General features: G+C 39.8%; 4 protein-coding genes and 1 long non-coding RNA gene across 6 annotated transcripts; 2 read left to right on the plus strand and 3 right to left on the minus strand.

Annotated features, from left to right (window-relative positions):
- The first annotated feature begins 1,164 nt into the window (after window positions 1–1,164).
- On the plus strand, window positions 1,165–3,985 carry LOC144660850 (uncharacterized). Its single transcript, XM_078521581.1, has one exon. The coding sequence runs from the start codon at window positions 1,208–1,210 to the stop codon at window positions 2,057–2,059; it is 852 nt and encodes a 283-aa protein (XP_078377707.1). The 5' UTR covers window positions 1,165–1,207; the 3' UTR covers window positions 2,060–3,985.
- Window positions 2,941–5,795, minus strand: LOC144660971 (pituitary tumor-transforming gene 1 protein-interacting protein-like). Its single transcript, XM_078521697.1, has 2 exons — window positions 5,312–5,795; window positions 2,941–4,626 (listed from the first exon to the last, which is right to left on the minus strand). The coding sequence occupies exons 1-2, from the start codon at window positions 5,667–5,669 to the stop codon at window positions 4,373–4,375; spliced, it is 612 nt and encodes a 203-aa protein (XP_078377823.1). The 5' UTR covers window positions 5,670–5,795; the 3' UTR covers window positions 2,941–4,372.
- Window positions 5,796–5,914: 119 nt separating this feature from the next.
- Window positions 5,915–11,332, plus strand: LOC144660675 (armadillo repeat-containing protein 6-like). Its single transcript, XM_078521364.1, has 4 exons — window positions 5,915–6,221; window positions 7,622–8,337; window positions 9,374–9,643; window positions 10,016–11,332. The coding sequence occupies exons 1-4, from the start codon at window positions 6,017–6,019 to the stop codon at window positions 10,229–10,231; spliced, it is 1,407 nt and encodes a 468-aa protein (XP_078377490.1). The 5' UTR covers window positions 5,915–6,016; the 3' UTR covers window positions 10,232–11,332.
- A 506-nt stretch (window positions 11,333–11,838) lies between these two features.
- LOC144660660 (FAD-linked oxidoreductase DDB_G0289697-like) lies at window positions 11,839–20,536 on the minus strand. 2 transcript variants are annotated; one of them, XM_078521353.1, is made up of 5 exons: window positions 20,209–20,536; window positions 15,009–15,282; window positions 13,960–14,370; window positions 12,930–13,294; window positions 11,839–12,329 (listed from the first exon to the last, which is right to left on the minus strand). In XM_078521353.1, the coding sequence occupies exons 2-5, from the start codon at window positions 15,259–15,261 to the stop codon at window positions 11,925–11,927; spliced, it is 1,434 nt and encodes a 477-aa protein (XP_078377479.1). In that variant the 5' UTR covers window positions 15,262–15,282; window positions 20,209–20,536; the 3' UTR covers window positions 11,839–11,924. The 2 variants fall into 2 exon arrangements, with proteins under 2 accessions (XP_078377479.1, XP_078377471.1); XM_078521345.1 differs by lacking the exon at window positions 20,209–20,536 and having other exon boundaries at window positions 15,009–15,760.
- LOC144661100 (uncharacterized) lies at window positions 16,255–19,503 on the minus strand. The gene is made up of 3 exons (XR_013572204.1): window positions 19,399–19,503; window positions 19,222–19,279; window positions 16,255–16,552 (listed from the first exon to the last, which is right to left on the minus strand). It is a non-coding gene; the product is annotated as an uncharacterized LOC144661100 (long non-coding RNA).
- Window positions 20,537–20,842: the final 306 nt, after the last annotated feature.

Raw genomic sequence — 20,842 nt, forward strand, 5'->3', positions numbered from 1 at the left:
GAATCGGAATCAAGGGACGGGGATGTTGGTCGTCTCACTTACCTAGAGCTAGGGGAGTACCGTACATCTACCGTAATGATTCGATTTAGCGCCCTCCTTTCAATAAGCGCCCCCTTCCGAATAAGCGCCCCCCTTCGAATGTGTTTTTGTTAATAAGCGCCCCTATTCCAATAAGCGCCCCCATTCTAATAAGCGCCCCCATTCTTATATGCGCCCCTATTCTGAAAAGCGCTCCTATTGTGGCTAACTGAAACTCATGAACATTCACCGTACCGCACATGCATATATTTACTGCTAAAATGAACAATTCTTGTAATTCAATTCGTTTAATATTTTAATATGTATTAAAGTTTTGTTTTTAACATGGGGTTGTTTCGCAAAAATTAAATAAGCGCCCTGTCTCGAATAAGCGCCCTCCCTTAAGGTGCCAAAAGTAAATAAGCGCCCCGGGCGCTAAATTGAATCATTACGGTACGTACGGGTTTGGGTCTAACTTAGGGCCGGTTCAGGGGCCCGTTTCTCGAAGGTCCCGAAATAAAAGTTTTCGCACCCGAAAAGCCATAGCAAAATCTCAAACCTTATAATTACAGAACTGATTAATTCCATGATATTTTTCATATGAACAGAGGTTTCCTTCATACAAAGAGGTCTACAAAGTTTCAGGCTTATACACTTCTCTGTTTTTTAAAAACAGATAATTTAACATGGCTTTACGGGCCTCTGGACATAATATTTTATTTTCTTGTCTTGCACGTGAAGAAATAAATAACGCCATCAAAATGGTACCTTCTTGAGGTACACCGACACAAAGGCACCGACACTTTTTTCACATGTTACGTTAGGGACGGACCATTATTTTTTTGGAGGGGGGGATGAAAAATATTGAAAAAACTTGTTTGCAGGGCCTGGAAAGACAAAATAAATTGTTTGCAAACACGATATGTATGACAAAAAATAGTAAGAATTTCGAAAAAAAATGTTTGCAGAGGTGCATAAACTAAAAAAAAAAGTTTGCAGAGGAAAATTTTTCATCCCCCCCCCCCCCCTCCAAGAAAATAATGGTCCGTCCCTTACGTATCTATTTTTATCCCAAGAAAGCGCATTGCGTGAACGAAATCAGAGACATCATTTCCGGTTTTATTCAGACATATCGACAGTGACCAACTCCAAGTGATTCGACTCTGATTCGAGCAATTTAAAATTGATCATGAAACGTTATGACTACGGCCTGATCGCTGGTCTACCAGCTCTTGCAACAAGCTGTGTTCCCTTAATTGTTTTCGTAGCCATGAGCTTATGCTGCAGGGAGAAGGCTAAAGCTCTGCTCCACTGGATTGTCTCAAATGCTTTCTCCGCCATTATCACAAGGAAAATTGACAACGGTCTCACAAGATGGTATTTTAGAGACATCGAGCTTACGCGCTCGGAAGAACTTTTGGGCAAGGTTTTTTCTAGCCTTTTTGGGCTGTACTTTTTGTTGTTCACTATGGCTTCGTCTCTATTCTGGGAAACACTGCTGCTCAACATTAGCTACACTTGCAATCCGGACGACGGTTCTGTTTCCATGGAGTGTTTCGAGTACGATCTCAAAGAAAATGTGGAGTTCTGGAAGGCGTTTTCGAAGCTTGGAGAAGGTCCGATCGATTGCAATAGTGCCAAGGTTCTAAACGGATCCGTAGGTGTGATCTGCTACCAGATGGTGTTCAACATCGGTGCAGCCTCCGGGGCTAGCTATGGTGGATTCAAGCTCTCCATGATCGCAGTTAATGCAGCTGCAAGCGCCATGCTGTTGCACAAACGTTCAGCAAGCATAACCAGGACAAGAATTATCGTGGGATTACTGTTGACTGCAATTTATGCGGCGTTTTTGGCTTCTCAAGTTGTCGAAAGCGAGAAGGGGTCATCCAGCTTGATCGTAACCCTCGATTCGCACAGTTTGGCTATTTATTTGCAGATGGTTATGGGATTTTTGGCTGGATTTGCATTTGTGTTTTATATCCCTTGGAAAGAGTTGGTTACCTTTCAAAATCATTTGTACCTTTATGATCCCATTGTTTAGTGGGTTTAAGACAACAATTGGAGAATCAAACTAAGGGGGATTTGTGTCGAGGGAGCGAGAGGCCTAGAGGAAGGGAAGTTTTTCTGGTATCCCTTACATCTCTTATTTGGCTTGTCACGCAATAATTTTATCTTATCTATGTGGGCCTCTTATCAGTGTGTGTGTGTGTGTGTGGGGGGGGGGGGGCTAGGGGGTGCATAATAGCGGGAGAGGCTTATTTCTGTTTTAATGCTTCAAAACGCATGGACTTATTAGAAGGGGGACTTGATAGATAAGGAAAGAGAATTCTTTATTATCTCTCTGACTAACCCTTGTAGTAGACTCCTAAACCTTTTGGTCAGGTCAAAACCATTTACATTTTGTGTTATACAAAGGAAACTATAGTACAGTACTATATTTCAGGTTTTAGTGGTAAGTTTTTTATCAAAACTGTTAATAAGAGCTCGATGTAACAGGTGGATTGGATTCAAAAACCGTGTTGCTAAAACAAAATTAAAATGTCATCAGGTCCCCAAAGAGAAAAGTTCTTGGATCCTAAGGCCTTAATCAGTCATTCTTGGAGTCCCGAGGCAGTGCAGTGCCTATTTTTTTTACAACCCGGGCCCGAAAGCCTTGCAGTTCCTAGTCTGGAGCCCTGAAACCCAAACCCCTTGGGAACCGTTAACCTATTTAATCCCACTGTGCACAGGAGAAAAGAGATCCTATCAAGGATCATAGGCACGCAATGTGTCCAGAGGGCCGAAGATATTATTATTCATGACCAGGAAACTGCATGTATTTACTATTACACTCGCTTCTAATGGAGAGTTGCAGTTTCTTCTGTTGTAGCTTTATACTTTTATCAATGGAACAGATGAATACACTTGAAAGAGACAGTGACATACAAGTATGATTATTTTTTATTTCATTTCATTATTATTTCTCTAACATTATTACAGTAAACATTGATTCTTTCTCACAATATATTAAGTAAATTTGTATTTTTAATAATATTATTGTCTTTTTCTTACAAAATGTGTGGTTCCAGGAAATATCCACAACCACCCAAAGGAAAACCACTGGTGGTGTAGCATAGGAGGCTACTGGTGGTGGTTTTAAAAGCCAAATTCTTAAAGAAAAGTATGAAGCTAAAATGAATTTCAAGAGGGTGGGGTACATACCAAAAAATGTCTGTAGGAGGGACTGGGTATAGATATTTTCTGCAACACAATGGAAAAAATCCAAGGCTCTGCTGTTGGAAAAAAAATTAGGAAAGCCAAAGGCTCCAAACTATGAACTTTTGGGGCCTTGCACTTTACATTTAGGCAAAAAAGTGATCATTTTGTCAAGTCAAAGTTTAGGTCAAGTACCTGGGAGTGTCACCCAGTAAGGATAAAAAATACGACATAACTTTAGTTCTATACAACTCCATAAATTAACTAATCAGGACAGATGATCTGAGATAATTATATCCTCCTCTCAATGAACAGTGTATGCAACCTATTAAATATATTATATTTCAGTTCTTCAGGCTCTGTTACAATGCATAAAGCTAAATTTACCATTCCAAACATGCACATGGCCATTTGAGTCATTGCAGTTTTATACATTTATGAGTTTATGCTTTGTATGGCCACAAAACTATTATTTCCTTACAAAAAATTAAATCTTACTTTTATAATAAATGAACACCAGCAAATAGATCTTTAACAATATTGTAATAACGATTTTTACTTTATTGTTGTCTTCATCTGTTCACTGACATTTAGCCAGATGGGTGTCTGGGCATCTTTTGGACATCTACATTTTAGAGAATTCTGGATTGTGGATCTGCTGGCTTGAAAGTTAGGGGTGTCGAATGGTTAATGCGAGACTTTGCGAGACGACGAGACTGATATCTTTTCTGCGAGCCCAGGCCTTTTTAGCCTTGCAAAAGAAATGGAGACTTCAAGAAGGCATCAAAGCAAAAAATTTGAGATGACGAGACCCCTGAAATTTGGCTAAAATTTTGCGAGGCACGTAAAGGACCATTCACCACCCCTAAAGTTATTTGTTAACAAATTTGAAAATCTTTCTGGGGATAACCACTTTTGAAATCTTAACTAAAAGCTTGCATCCAACCTAAATACTGTTTTGTCTTAATTTGACGAGGGTTCATTGAGTACTCGTGACCCCACAGTTGTTCTGTTTGTTAAAAAAAGAAAACTTGCTAAGAGTCTCAACTGGCATGGGTGTGACCAGTTAGCTATATTTACAATAAAGATTCAATCAACAGTAACAAAAATTGTAAATGGTTGAAGTACCATTTTGTATCAGTTACATACGAGCCATTGTTCAAGCAACTTCAGCGTCATCTTCATTAGTTAACAGTCCATACTTCTGTCGCATTGCATCAGTTTTGATTCTCCTTTCAGCCCTTCTCTCAGCATTTCGCCGTTGTGCCTCTTCGCGTCTTTTCTGCATCTTCCTGTCTTCCCTTTCGTAGCGTACCTGCTTGCGGTTTCGGCAGCAGAGGCAGTATACGCAACAACCAATAATCACAAGGACAACAAAAGCCACACTTGGAATTATATAAATTAGGATGTGACCTGATAAAGAAAAAATGGGAAAAAGACATTACAGGGTGTAATAAGTACCCCCCTCCCCTTTCCGGGTGAATGCCGGTCACCTCGCCACCAAGCAATCTCGCCACCAACCAACTCGCCACCAAGCAAAGTCACCTCGGCTGATGTTCCGGGTTAATATACATGTACATGCACTTTTAGGGGTGTCGAATGGTAAATGCGAGACTTTGCGAGACGACGAGAGTGATATCTTTTCTGCGAGCCCGAGACCTTTTTAGCCTTGCAAAAGAAATCGAGACTCCAAGAAGGTGTCAAAGAAAAATTCGAGATGACGAGACCCCTAAAATTTGGCTAACATTTTGCGAGACACGCATTTTTTGAAGGACAATTCACCACCCCTACTTTTCTACAGAACAAGCTGGTGCTTGTTTTTGCTAGTGAAAACCAGCCTCTTCATGTATGGTCTGTATGAGTAAACCTTTTGCAATGTCAGTAGTGCTGGTTCATCATTTAGATACACTTTATTTAAGTAGTTATATTTCCCAAAATGACCGCATGGACGGTAAATAATCTACATATAAATTAACAGGTTATCGATTTTAAGTCACTATAAAGACAACAAAAGTGGTTCACAAATGCCAAGCCAGATTTTACCTCGTACTATCAACGAAATATATAAGCTTAATATTTACATGAACACGTTTAATACCTGCAGCAACACACTGCTTCCAAAACCACTTATTTTCTTTGCAATTCCGAGGAATAATCTTGCTTGCAAGGTATTTTCTACACGAATCGTCAGCTCCACACCAGAAGCATTTGATATCTTTCACACATTCGCCGCAAGAAGCGTTTCTTTGTGTACAGGTTACAGCTGTTGTAGTCGGTGTGACAGTTGTTGGTATTCCACTACTTTTTGTGGTGACTGGAGCAGTAGTTGTATTTGGCGATGAGCTTTTTAAACTCGTCGAAGAAAGTGGAATCTTTGTTGTTGTGGTGGTGTCTTTCGCAAACACGCTACGCCATAAACAGATACAAAAGAAAACAGAAAGCCCAATGTTTCTCATGCTTATTGGCTTACAGTTTTAGCTTGCAAGGAACGGGAAAAGGAAATATAAGCGTATACAGCGACTTCCCTTCCAACTGTTGGGAAATTTTGAACTCGGAAAGTGAAACCTTCAAAACTTGATTGCGAAAAAAGTTGCGAAATGAATTATTTATGCGCGAGGCCTGGAACCACAAAGTGTCTTCTTGCGTGATCTCGCGTGAAATGCCGCGTGCAATCACGTGAAGTGAATTCTGGTCAGCGGTCGAAAGTTACAAAGAAAATGGCGGAAAAATTATTTTGAGGCGTTGATTCTTTGTTCTTCTTGTAAAATCTTCGTTTGTGTTGAGAAAAATACCCCGTTATACCATGGCACAACCCAAACAGATTACGCAAGAAACATTCGATGCGGTTGTCCGCGAAAATATGGAAGAATTTGAAATGGATTTGCACGAGGCAGTTCAAGACGCTATAGATCAGTTCAAGACTCAAGGCGTTGACTTGTCGAACTTGATCACATCATATGTTAAAGATCCAGACACAGGTGAACTAAAACACAGCAATCCCGTCAAAGGTGAGGCTTTTTAAAAAGATACTTTGTTATACTTTTGGTTGTCTAGTAGCAACTCCAATTTTTATGAAGTACCGGCTAAAGAAAACTTGAAGCCAAAATACTGCATGTGTTTACACTTTATGCGGGATCGACCGCTATGACAACCGAAAATCCATTTTTAGAGGAGTTTAGTGCGAGAGAGCGTCTCCCAGTTTTAAACATCCTCAGGGGCCCAGGGGGTATGGGTTAGTGCTATCTGTCACAAAATATTTAAAGATCTTTAACACTGCTGGTCCCTTTTCTAAGCGCCATGGAAACAGGTGGATAATATTTTATCCCTGGTGCTATGTTCACATAGGACTTGTTTGGAATCTTTACAGTGTGAGAGTGGACCAGACCAGCTCTGTTTCCTTGGCAGTGTACAGCTTCCTTCCAAATTTGTGGAGGGGGACAGGGGGCGGGTGCCTGAGAGAAAAGGGTCGGGAAGTGGTATTCCTTAGGTGGCGGGAACCAGAAGAAAACGAGTAAAACCTCGGAACATTTTGTTATATTGCACAATGAATATGGAATAAAGAGGAGAGAACCGCTACGGAAAGGAATGGGAGGCGGGAGTAAAAGGTATGGGAGCCGGGAGGTTCAGGTCCCCCTGTCCCCCTCCACAAATTTCTCTTGAGGAGAGTGGTTGGCTGTACACAGGCTACCTGGCACAGTTTCTTTTATGAGAGTCTGTTTACTCCAGCCCTGCTCAGATGTGGTCTGCTACCAATTCAATGTGATTAAATCAACTGTTTCTACCAGGTGATCACTCCAGGTAAAGAATACAGCATCATTGACTGGACTTATTTAGAAAGGCCTGTGTGAACACAATGCAGCCGGTCCCAAAACGGACTGAGGTCTTCATATGGGAGCAGTCTAGACTACAACTGGAATGCTGCAGTTTGAGAACTGGTCCTGATTTTTTTGCAAGGCTAAGAATTGTCCAGATAGGTGTACAAAAATAGCAGGGAACAAAAGAGTTATCAAGTCTGATTATTGGACCAGATCCATTTGGAACCACTCTTGTGATAACACAGCCTAAACGTCTGGGATGAAATTCAGTCTTTTATAAAAAACCCCAAGACAACTTTGTGATGGGCCTTGAGGCAGCTTAATTTTGACTTGGGGGGTTTATACAAGTCATGCTACTCTTCTCAAGAAGTTTTTACAGTTGAGAGATAAGAAAAAAGAAGAAGCAAGAAGGGAGGGGGGGAGGTGGGAGGATAGAGGGGGAATGGGTTGCCTAGGGGTTTATGATTATAAGCAAATGAGCGTTCAATCCGTAAGCAGTTGTTATTATTTTGGTTATTATATATTGTCCATGTTGTGAGAATCAGTAAGTTGAAATTAGTTAATATATATATATTTTTTGGTTCTAAATATAGATGCCTTGGACAAGATAAGGGCATCGTTACAAGATGATGAAACGCAATCTCTACTGGAAGGATTGAGGGTTTTCTCTCTGAAGTGTGACAAAAGTGAAAGTAATAGAAAATTTGCAGCAAGCAAAGATGCCTTAATCTTGCTTTTCTCCAGCTGCAACCATTGTTACTTACTGAAAGACAAAAACAATCTTGCTGCCAGTCTTGATGCCCTGAGTTCATTTTTACATGGCCAAGGAGATCTGGCTGATGCTAAAATGATTGAATTTCTGTCAAATTGCTTGAAAGAACTGAAAGAGGAGATTTTAGTTGAGAAAATTGTCAAAGCCATAAGAGTTGCTTGCATCAAGAGCGAGTCAAATCGACAAACTTTTGTTGCCAATGACGTTTTACCTTGCTTAGTTGCTACTTTAAAGGAATTCAGACAATCAGCAGGGATTGTTAAAGAAACATGCACAGCTCTACGTGTTTTTACATTTGATGACGACATGAGCGTAGCCTTTGGAAAAGCCCATGAACACGCCAAGTTGATTGTTGCAGAGAATGCATTTGCTGTGATTTTGGAAATCATGGAAACCTGCAAAGATGTTGAAATGGCCAGTGAGCTGTGTGTAACCCTAAGTCGTTTAGCAGTAAGAAATGAATATTGCAAGGATATAGTTGATCTTGGTGGGTTGAAAATGGTGCTGAATTTACTAAAAGACCACACTAGCAACCAGGTAAGTCTGCAATTTATTAGTCCCAGGGCTTGAGACTTATGGTGGCCACAGACCAGTAACAATTTTGTTTTACATGTAGCTTGTAGGTTTCAGATTTTACTAGCTGTTTTGGCTAGTAAAAATTTCAGGTACAAAATTCTCTACATGTAAATGGAGAAGGAAACACTAAAACAGAAATCTAGAATGAGAAGTGAAAACTACATGTAGCATGTACATTGTACAACTATGTACACTGTTGACATTATATCATAGAATCTAAAACCTTAAAATTTAAGCAACATGCTGAAATAATCAAACACAAATGGATGATGATCAGGCCTTTTCCATAATGAAAGCAATGAATGACAGAAACTGCTGTCTGCCAATTGATAGTTACATACAAGTTAAACAGTTTTGGCTAGTAAAAACCTGTTTTGGCTTGTAAAATTTAAGCTGTCACTAGCCACTGGGCTAGTCATCTAAAAAGTCAGTCTTCAGCCCTGCACTTATCTCAGTCTCTAAAGTTATGGAAGCTCCTTGATCAGGTGCTCCATGTAGCCCCTTGTAAGTTATGCCCAATATCTTATAAGGTTGCCATTACAGTTCACCAGTACAAATTATTTTAACAACCCTCAAGGTCTTACCCAAGAATACAAAACAATGACCCCAACCAGTGCACAAACCTGGAGTCCTGCACACTTATCATTAGGTCAAGAACAGGCCATTAGGTCAAGAACATTTTTCTGGGTATCCCAAACACCTCTTTTTGCTATCCACTTGCTGAATAGCTACGGTGTGTCACAGAAAATCACTAAGGGCCGGCTGCCAGCTAATTTAGGTGGCTGAAATAGAACTTAAATCCTGCTGAAATTTCACATGAAAACAAAGACTTAGGTAAATTTTAGAGCCCAGAAAAGTCAACTAGGCTTGTTACTGAGCCTGTTTGAAATTTTGACACAATTAACTCCTCAGTGATCCAAAAAATTGTTTTACTTAACAGATAATTATTACACAGCCTGACTATAATATGAAAAATTCTTTATTTCTCAAAATTCAGAACATTGCTAAGCAGGTGTGCACTCTTCTAAGAGCTATAGCAGGAAATGATGATGTCAAGACTTCCATTGTTGATGCTGGAGGCCTGGGGCTTATTGTTGTTGCCATGACTACCCATGCCAAACAGCCAATGGTAGCAGAGCAAGGCTGTGCAGCCCTCGGATCCATTGCATTAAGGAGCCCTGCAAACTGCACTGCTATTGTTGGTGCCGGAGGAGTAGAGGCCATCTTGAAGGCAATGCAAATTCATGCTGAGTCAGCTGGAGTTCAGGTACATTGAGAAAATATTAAAAGTGCATATATAAAATAAAGCATTTTTTTCTTTTTACTACAGATGTAGTATTTTCTGTTCCAATCGCCATTAGTCTGTTTAAATAATAGATAAAATCATATCTTTCTGTTTCTGCAATTTATAAATTTTTTAAACTTATTTACTGCATTTTATTTTTGTTGCTTTACTATTTGACAGTATTTTAGTTCGTATTGTAGGTCACGTGTGTTTAAAGCTAAGTTTTTTTGAATGCTTAAATGAAAGGTTTATAAAAAATAAATTCACACCTACATGTTTTCTTGCACTTCATTCTGGACTGGTTATGATTTAGGCAAGTTAAACTGTACTGCATTATTTACTCAATCTTTCTAGAAACAAGCCTGTCTGGCCCTGCGTAATCTAGTTGCCCGTAACCCAGAACACTGTGAAATCATACTGGAAGCAGGAGCTGAGAGCCTGATCAGGAAAGCACATGGAAAGATGGATGATTGTGAAGATTTAGCCAAGGCAGCCCTGAGAGATCTTGGTTGTGATGTAGAACTTAAGGAACTCTGGACTGGTACTGGCCAAGGAAGAGTCCAGCGCTAAAAGACCCTAAAACTATCAAGTTGTACTTTAACTTCTTTATCAGGTTAACAATTGGGCACAATCTAAGGAGTGTTTTATTGCCTGCTTGGAATGTTTCTATGTAGGCCAAGTGATTTTTCACCTACAAATATACAGTAAGTTTTAGGACCTCCTGAGAACTGTTGCACATTTGTAGAACAAAAGTACTGTTGCTATATTCTGTGTATCTAATATCACTGTGAGAATGCTTGCTACAACATCGTCTAACATATTTACTAAAGAAAAACGTGTACAGTACACTTGCTTTGAAACTATAAATATTGAAACGTGTCCCAAAAATGAACCCAGAATAATTTTTGACAAAGTGAACCACTGTAATTAAGATTATTAGATTTGGCAGCATTTGCATGAACCTGGAAATCTTTAGAAATGTCCTGAAACTCCAATACCGTATTGTTTACTGAATTGACCAAGCAGGAAACAGTGTAGGCTGCAAAACAGTCGTACTTCAAACGAGCGCGGTCTTCAAACGAGACCACTTTTGCGAAAAAACGTTCTGTTTTGCAGTCTAGGTACAGTGAAGTCCTAATGTGTTCATACTTACACCCGCTTTCAGTGTTACGCGCATAGCGGCTTTCTACTGACATCGATCTTTCGACAAGCTAAACAAACAAGACGGATCAAAATCCGCCAATCACAGCCCACAAGCATGACTTTTTGAACTTGTGGGCTCATTTGCGTGAAATCAACATCAGTATGCATCGGTTTTGATTGGCTCATTTCAAACAGCACTAAAAAGACGATGTCTGAAAGATAGCTATGCATGTAACACTGAAAGCGGGTGTAATTAGGTGCTTGGGTTTGGTTTTGGTTTGCAAAGTCCAGTAAATAAACTGTCCCACGTTTTGTCAGTTTAGACAGTTTTTCACTGAAAGTTAATCTTTTTAACTTGTGTATATATAATTTTATCAGTAAGTGTGTTTCGTTTTTTACTTATTTATCACACTGACTGGTATAAGTGTGACTGAGTTTTGAGTGAATTGTAAGAACTTGCATTAAAATGTATACAACAATGCATTTGTTCGTTTGAACTCTACCGAAGATTAAACGCGAGTAACTTCAGATTGTCCTCGCTTCTGCCTTTTTACATCATCGGGTCCGATGGGCGATGGTTTGAGTAAGCGAAATAGTGCGGAAAACCAATCAAAACTCGAAGCAACAACGTGTAACGCGGGAAAACTTGCGTAAGCCGAATAGTACAGTTAACCAATCAGAACTCCAAGAAAAAGCGGGAAAGCTAAAGCTCGGCAAGCGATTGTGTCTTGCATTTTATAGGTGCAGACGATTGCATCTTTGATCGATCGCTTTAGAAGGAGTTTTAGGACAAACAGCGCAACAATGAAACTCGGGTTTCACGAGCTTGGTCGGTGCCGAAAATTTGGTTCGTAATATCCGATGTTCGTTTTGGACTTTACAGACTTTAGTTTATTTATTTTGTGGGTAAATGGCCAATGTTCGTTATCTGCGGAGGCTCCGACTCATATCTACCATGCAAGTTCGTACTGTATTGAAGCTTGATAAGGGCAAACCCAATGTGCATGGGAAAACACTCAACAAACAATCACAAATTACAAGAAGTGTCTCAGAGAGGCTTTTTAATTGTTTGTATATGACTAGTTTTATAATCCTTTCTATAGTAGCGAAACTTAAGCTTTCAAAATTCAAAATGTTCTTTATTTAATACCCCATGTGGGTCATATTCCTTTTTTAGGGTTTTCAGCCTTTGTAAATTGCTCCTTCCGAAGTAATTTTCCAAGCGTTGTTGACTGGTTGCTTCTACGCAGTCAGCGTAATTCTGATATGAGCCGAGCGAGTGAGCCAGCAATGACTGACCAGCTGCTTCTGCCCACTGTCTGCATGCATGCGCAGTGCCATTAGCCTCGTCTTGAGGTTTCCACACGGCTTGCACACTGTACAGAAAAAGAGCATCTCTGTGTACGTAGGCGCAGGAATCACGTGACTTTCGGTTGATTTCTCCTCCCAGGAGCTCCAGACCTATAGTGTGAGGACCAGAACCAACTGGGGCCGATTCTAGCTGGGTTATTATGATTTGAATGACCTGAAATAGCCAAGAGAAACATGAAACGTTAACCTTCTCTGAATTAGATTTTCTGTCAGGTTTTGAGTGAATAAACAAAACGAAAACAAGGATCAAACTTGTTCTGCAACCAAAACCGTTTTGATTTCCCATTACAGTTACGTGAAAGGAAGGCTAGGCATGGCCGTAACCAGACCTTTACCATAGACGAGGCAAGACCTTGCTAGGAGGTTCTGGGGGCATGCCCTCCAAAAAGCTTTTGAAGTCTAGAAGCTCTGTAACTCTTTCGAGACATTTTTCATGAGGCATTTCATCTTGTTCACCTGGAGATTATTTTCCCAACAAAACATATTTTGTTTTTAATTTTGGGTAAAAATCTAGACGAGGCAAGAGCCTCATCTTGCCTTTTGCTAGTTATGGCCCTAGGCTAAGGATACGTCAATCATACTAAGTCAATATGTGGCCTCATCGGTCAATGAGACCGTCAGCTTAAAGGAACTGTGTCACGCATTACCGTACCTTCAAGTCCCCCATTCCTTCACTACAACTTGTCCTATAAAATTGTGAATTTCTAACATACTGTGCTCAGAGCGCTTAGAACAAGAAGGGAGAAAGTTTTACCTCGGGAGTTAATTCTCTAAGAAAAGCGGACTTCCACATCTTGCCCATTTTCTCAGGTTCCGCTCCAAATCTCTGTTGATATTCCAGGTAAGAAGTGGTCTGTTCTTGCCACGTGCCGTCGATAGCAGAGGAGCTCTCCCCTGGGGAACCGAACTTCTCCGTAAGACTACGGAGAAAGGGAAGGAGTTTTCTCTCCGCGTCACACGGGGGTCCATCGTAGAAGTAGTCGACTGCAACCCCAGGGATTTGTGTAATAAGGTAAATATTAAAGGTTACTTCATCTTCTGCTTCTCTGCAGAACTCGTTCATAACGTGCAAGAATTCTCCAAGCTTCGTTGCTGTCATCGGAAGATAGCAAAACCGGCCTGTTAAATGTAACACAAAATAACATTTTAACTTCCGATTAATTGTTAGTGTACTTTATGCATCAAGCTACTAGTTCGTTGTAATCACTTGCTCCAAGCTAGCGTGTGTTGCGCAATTTTGAAAGGCTAAGGATGTGTTACATATGTACTAAACCGATGTTTGGCCTCGTTTCAAGTAAACCAAAAGCTATCTATAAGGTAAAGTCTACAATTTGTTCACCAGAACTTGTCCTAAAGAAGTTGAGAAAACGCCCCTTTAGTCAACGTTTTCACTCTAATGGAGGAAGAGAGAAGACTCTGCGAACGACATAAGTATAAAATACTTTAACCAAGCAGACTCATTTTCAGTTGCGACTTATTTTTCCGGCATAAACAATACACAAGTTTATTATTTTTTTTTTGGTAAAAAATATATATAACAAAATTTAAACTTGTCCCGCTCTGCTTTGCCTCAATTTTAACTACACCGAAAGGCCTGGTTCAGCACAACATAATTTACATAGCTGGTACATAGGCATAACGACATAAGGAAAAAAACGAATCCTTCCTTTACGTTTTTATATCTATGTTGTTAGTCTATTGATATGTCGCTATAGTGTGAACCAGGCTTAAGACACCTCGTAATCAAAGTGAAAGTTAGACCTTGATAAACAACAGTAATGTACCTCCGACATATTTCTCTTGTAACTTGTGCAATTTGACCTGTGCCTTGGTAACCACGCCATATCCCACCTGCCCAGCTCCCCTCAGTGCCCAATATAGCTGCTCGTGCTCTTGCGGTGATGCTACAATCCGCTGGCCAGTCGCTGTGACAATTTCCATTTGAAGACAGTTGTCGACTGCCAGCCCTTGTGTCCTGCTAAGAAACCCGAACCCTCCACCCAGCGTGAAACCGATAACACCCACATCACTACAGGAACCATTCACCGCAGCGAGACCCAAGGGGCACGTGACGTCATCAAGATCCTTCACGGTCACTCCTGCCTCGATCCAGGCTGACGCTAATTCGACGTCTATGTCTATGCCTTTCATTGCCGACATATCAAGAACAAGACCTTCGCGAATAATAGCCAGCCCTGAATATTAAAAGAGTCTATAAGTTATTAATTCATTTATAAATTTAAGTATTTATCATTGACAACTGAACTCTCGAGCGGTCCAGGTTTCAGCCCTAGCCGGGGTCATTGTTTTGTATTTTTGGGAAAGACTCTTAGTCTTTACTCTCATTGTGCCTCTCTCCACCCAGGTGTGTAAAAAAATGGGTACCGGCGAATTTAATAACCCTGCGATGGACTAGAATCCCATCCAGGGGAGAGGGGAGTAGAATAGTCCTAAAATAGTCGTTTCCTGCTACTGAAACTGGGATAGGCTCCGGCCTGATGAGCCACTAGGATCGAATGCAGACTTAACCTTACCTTATCATTCATAACAACGTCTTTTATCAACGACACCGCAAACCCCACTAAGTAAGTTCCCATTGCCATGTTTTCTGACCAACTTGTGTCATGGGCATTGCACACTGCCTAATGCACAACTATTGGTTTAACTTGTTGGCGTTCAGGACACGGGGAAAGCCTGACTTATGACAAATGGTGCACGAAACCAATCCAAATCCGTACTAACTAAAAACGCCGCGGGCGGCCGGGAAAGCGCGGAAAAAGTCGCGTTACTTACTTGGCGGGAAAACGGAAAAGTCACTGCGCATGCTGCTTACCTTTAGGGTCGTGCCCTCCACCAAGTACTGATACTCGGAGCTGATTGGCTGAGGCGTACTGCAGCACGTGACATACTTCGTCCGCAGTCTTGGGTTTGATGACTGCTTTAGGTTTGTTGGAAGGACTTCCATTGAACAATCTTTTCACAGATTTTTTATACTCTTTCTGTCCCTCTACAAAAGCAAGCAGGTTCGATTTTTCGCACAGGGTCTTGATGACTGGGTCACGTGTGCTTTCTTCAGGACTGCTCATGATTCAGTTGAAAAGAATGTTCTGCAAAGGAAAACACCAATGAACTTATCTTTAAAAAGTCTAGCTTATCTTTAATACATTATAAAATCATGTTATAACGATTTAACAGTGCCTAATGTTTTGATTTCTTGGTTTAATAACTTAAATATGAAAAGCAAACAGCCTTGCTACAGTAAAAGTTTTAAAAATGGAGTGTTTTGGCAAAATTTTTTAGGTTTTATTATGATTATTTTACGACTGCCGTCGATATGGACGTGGTCCGTGACGTAGAAATAATATTTTACATTTTTCATTATGAAACATTTGTATCTGGTATCCCAGGAGTATGAAAAAGAAGTCAGATAGCGAATACTTCCATCTCCGGCGGTGGTTCCCAGAACAGCATTGTACGCTGTGTTCCAGTTGATGACGTGTTTCATTGCCTGCCCAACCAGAGCATAGGGTAGTTGTAAGCTCAGCCAATCAGTAGCTATTATTTAGTTGCAGAACCTAACCGCCAACCATTCAACTTTTTCCCCCGCTTTTCGATGTAACTTTTATTTACCACGAATATTTAAGATAAAAGGACACTTTTATCCCAGTCTTTGTTTAAGTGAGGCATAACTGAAAACAGTTAAAACTGGGACGAAAAAAATTAATGGGAAACAAAATAACGCTCCGACAGCAGGCTTGAGTAAATGCCTTTAAACTGTAATTTTCATGTGGAAGAAAATTTGCGACGACAGCCGTTAACAGCGGGGGTCGGCAGGGGGTTCAAAACCTGTTTCAAAGAAAGCACAATATTCACATGACTAGACGATCGATCCTTCAATTTGATATGTCGTGTTGTAAATAATTAAAAGCAGGACCGCATCTGTATTGGCAAAGAGTCTTTGAATTTTTTTATGACCCTCCATCAATATTAATTCTCCCAGAAATTTTAGTGCACACGGGAGTTTCAGAACTTTCAGTGTTCTAAAGAGTAAAATTTTTAATAGAACAAGAATCTGGGTGTTTGATTGAATTATTTATTATTCTAAGAAAAAAAGGAAATTTCCCTTTTTATTACAGACATGCAAATTGTGTTTTGACATTGTTCTTCCGAAAATGAATCTCCAATGAGGTTTTGTCCAGTCACCATGATGCTGGCTGACATGTCGCTTGTGACGTTAAGAGTCAATATCACCAAAGGAATTAACATTTACTCCTGTGTAAGTGTTGGTCGGCGGCATCTGCTTACCAGGCTTCATCGGCTCAGCCAAATAGAACGCAGCTGGTAAGGCCCGCATCTCGGCAGCACAGGACAGCGGAACTGAAAATAAACAATATAGAGATATGTATACTTAACAATTATTCTATAAGCCCGCGTTGGATACGAGGTGGTAAATAGCCAACGAGGCGCGAAGCGCCGAGTTGGCTATAACGACTCGTATCCAACAAGGGCGAATAGAATAATTGTTTTATTAAATTCTTCTTTAAGTTTAAATCGACTGGACATTTCATTTTGATGTAAACGAAGTGATAGTATGAGGAGGCGGGAAAATTTGTGGTGCGGTGTTCACTTTTTGAGTTGAATGAAACACGAGAGGAAAGCGAGCGAAGCCGGAGTTTTCTTCCCAAGATTTTTATCTAACAATCTTCTCTAAAGTCTTCTTTATATCTTGGAAATTGTGACAACAGTTAAGATTTACGGGATGATCCGAAGCAAAAGCGTTTCTGGAAACTACACTTCTTGTGCAAGTCGAACGAAGCAAGTGTTTACATTGTACGGCTGTCATCAAGACTGCTATATTATTTGAAGCGAAATTGAACTCAAAGCGGAACAGATTTATTGAAGTTTAAAAGGACAAGACCAAGATTGAAAGGTAATAAACTTTACAGAAGTGCTGAGCCTAATTTTAAGACGAACACTAAAAGGAACTGTCATTTTGCCGTTATTTCGTAAATTATTTTCTGCTTTTCTACTTTATTCACTCGCTCTTGTTGTTCGTTTACAAGTTTATTAATTAAATTTTTCTCATCAATCCTTTTGTTTTGCGTAATTAAATTTTACTATGGCATTTCTGTGGTTTTTGTAGGCACCGCTGATTTTTTCTTGTTCACAAAGCTCGCCAAATTTGCTGTTTTCAACCATTTTTTCTGATGGAAGTGTCGCTTCCCGCAGAAAAATTTTACGCTGAGCGGCACTTGCCGCACTCATTTCCCATATAAGGTCAAACATAGGTATACGAGCTGGTAACCGGGATTCAGTGAACCAATCAGAAAGCTAGAAATGCAATATCCGAGGTTGAGAATTTAATATAGCTATTATTAAATTTTCAGCCACGGATATTGCATTTCTAGCATTCTGATTGGTTCACTCAATCCCGGTTGTCAGCTCGTATACCTTAGTTTGACCTTATTTGGAAAATGATTGCGTTACTGTTGCCAAACTAAAATTTTTCTGCGGGAAGCGACAGTTCCATCAAAATGGTTTTGAACAGCAAATTTGGCGAGCTTTATGAACAAGAAATAATTAGCGGTGCCTACAAAAACCAAAGAAATGCCATAGTAAATTAAACTACGCAAAACAAAAGGATAGATGCGAAAAGTGTAATTAATAATACTTTTAAACTGAACGCACAGCAAGAGCGAGTGAATAAAGTATAAAAGCAGCAAATAATTTACGAAAGAACGGCAAACTGACACAGTTTCATTCAGTGTACGTCATAAAACTAGGCTCAGCACTTCAGTAAAGTTTGTTACCTTTCAATCTTGGTTTTGTCCTTTCATACTTTAGTAAACCTGTTCCACTTTGAGCTCAATTTCGCTTCAAATAATATAGCAGTCTTGATGACAGCCGTGGAGCCGTAAAGAAGTACAAATTAAACACTTGCCTCGTTCGACTTGCACAAGACTTGTAGTTTCCAGAAAAGGTTTTGCTTCGGATCTTCTCGTAAATAATAATAATAATAATTTGCTAATTTATATAGCGCATATTTTCATGTTCTGATCAATCAAATCTTAACTGTTGTCACAATTTCCATGATATTTAGACGACTTTAGAGGGGATTGTTTGAGGAAAATCTTCTGAAGAAAACTCTCTTGCTCGCTTTCCTCGTATGTTTCATTCAACTCAAGAAGTGAACACCGCGCCAGAAATTTTCGCGCCTCCTCATACTATCACTTCGTTTACATCAAAATGAAATGTCCATTCGATTTTCAAGTTCAGTGAACTTGAGAAGAATTTAATAAAACAATTATTCCATTCGCCCTTGTTGGATACGAGTCGTTATAGCCAACTCGGCGCTTCGCGCCTCGTTGGCTATTTACCACCTCGTATCCAACGCGGACTCATGGAATAATTGTTAAATAGAGAGAGCTGGATTGACTGGTTCGACTAGCTATAACAGCCAAACCAAATTGTCCATGAAATAGCCAAATCGCTCTCGAGCAAAACGTAGCTTGAACCATAGTTAGTAGTAACTATTGCTTGAACCGAACCATAAACTCGCGCACATGAACAAACAATAAATTTTCAGTTCAGTACGAGAAATTAGACAGTTATAGCAGCCATAGCTAAAGGCGAGAGAGCTTGGTCAAGGACTCGGTCGTTTCTTTTCCAAATGCTATTTTACATATCGAAATCGCTATAAATCTCCCAGCGGGAGAGTCTGCTTACTCAAGTATGTTTTGGAGAATCTGCTCACCGAAGCATCTTTTAGAAAACTTGCTTACTGAAACTGACTGAAAGGGGGACATATTAAATCCAATAAAACATTGGCAAAAAATATAACGTATTGCAGAGGTTTCTCTGTTCGTGAGTTTCAGAGCTCACTCCTGTAAACAAAATAGCTATTTCAAAAGTTCAACGAATTGGCACGTTTAGTTCTAGGAAGGCACATCGTTGTTTTGGATTGATCGTGCATAAGATCTCTCCAAAATACTGCATTCAGTGTGCTGTGTTAAAGAATTCAGAGGACATAATGAGTTTTCTGATACCTGAAGGTTTCTCCTTTGGACCATCGCGTTTCTCAGGGACAGACTTGATAGCTTCCATCTACCAAACAAAATGCCCTCGTTAATTTGCATTAACGCAGTATTTTCACCTAAATAACGACGGAAAACATACAACAGAAGTAACATTGGCAATAAAACTGGCAAAAATAGATTACGTACCTCGCTGGATGCAGACAATTTCGCAGTCGCGGCGTGTAGTGAAATTACTTCGATCTTCCTCTTACGAAGTTTCAAAAGATTTTGTAGCGGTATGGCCTCTTTCAGAATATTTAACTGGAAAGTGTTGACGCATGCATTAACGGGACTGTTTCTTAGTAACTGACGGATTTTAGGGCCGGGCTTACTCTGGGGTCTACCCCATCCATTGTGATCGATAATGTTGCTGCTCTGAGTAACTGGCAGAATTTTGGCGGTTTACACAGGAATTTCAGTACCCCATCCAATGTGATCGATAATGTTGCTTCTACGTAACTGGTACACTTTGGCGGCATCCATTGTAATCGACGAGATTGTTACGGCTGAGTAACTGACAGATTTTATGGGGTTTACCCCGAGGTTTACCGCATACATTGTGATAGGACATTATTGATTTGGTGGACCCGGCGTTTTTATTTATTATTTCTGAAAAACAGATATCGTAACGCTACAACTAATTAATAAAGCTTGCCTTAACCTCAAATAAATGCTTGAGGGGCTTATTTGCAACATCACCTTAGAAACTCGGCGTTTATTCGAGACCAGCAATCGAGAAAATACGGTGCCCTTGGGCTATACTCCATCTATTATGAAGTCAGTACGTGTCACACAACTAAAAAAGTGAAAGGAAAATGCGTGCTACTCTTGATCGACTCACAGTGAGCGATTGTTTTACCCTTCTACTTCATTGTTAAGCTTTTTAGGATAATTTCTTTCTTAGTAAACGTATAAAACAACTGTTAAAGTAGGCTTTACCAAGATAACATTTCTTACCTCAAGCTTTTTTAACACCGCTTGGTAAACGCAGCTGAAACGTATGCACCAGTTGTATAAAGACCTATCTAAGTTTCTTGCCCTTTGTATTAAGAAATGCTAATATCTAACCCGAGGGCTTTCATTTTCGCGGAGATGATATCAACATCGCCTTTTGAAAGACAATTCGTGATGTGTGACTTTTCGTGTTTTGTTTGAGAATAGTGTCGTGGGTCTGTATCGAATCATCGTGGCATCGATTTTCATTTTCCCAGAATTTGATTGTTTATACGTTCTTGTTTTTTAGCCAGAAAAGTACGATTATTTTTTTAACGATTCTAAGAATTTTGGGAAATTTCCCTCACAATCAGGAGATATGGAAGATATTAATTTACATTTGTTAGAAGGATATTTTCATCTTTTGAAAATTGCCTCTATTGTTGAATTGACGCTGGATTGTTTTTGGACTTTTCTTTAATTGACTTTCATTTTTGTAATTTCAAGAAGACACCGATCTTATCAGCATGCGATACTATTCGCTTTAGATAACGAGAGAAAATAGAAAGATTAAAATCATTCTATTTACAACACAGCGGACAAATTTCCATTGCAAATTACCATTTAAATAAGGCCGTGACATAATGTAACGTAATTA

This window comes from Oculina patagonica, chromosome 1 (assembly GCF_052425735.1).
Source record: "Oculina patagonica isolate OP01 chromosome 1, crgOcupat, whole genome shotgun sequence".
NCBI lineage: Eukaryota > Metazoa > Cnidaria > Anthozoa > Scleractinia > Oculinidae > Oculina > Oculina patagonica.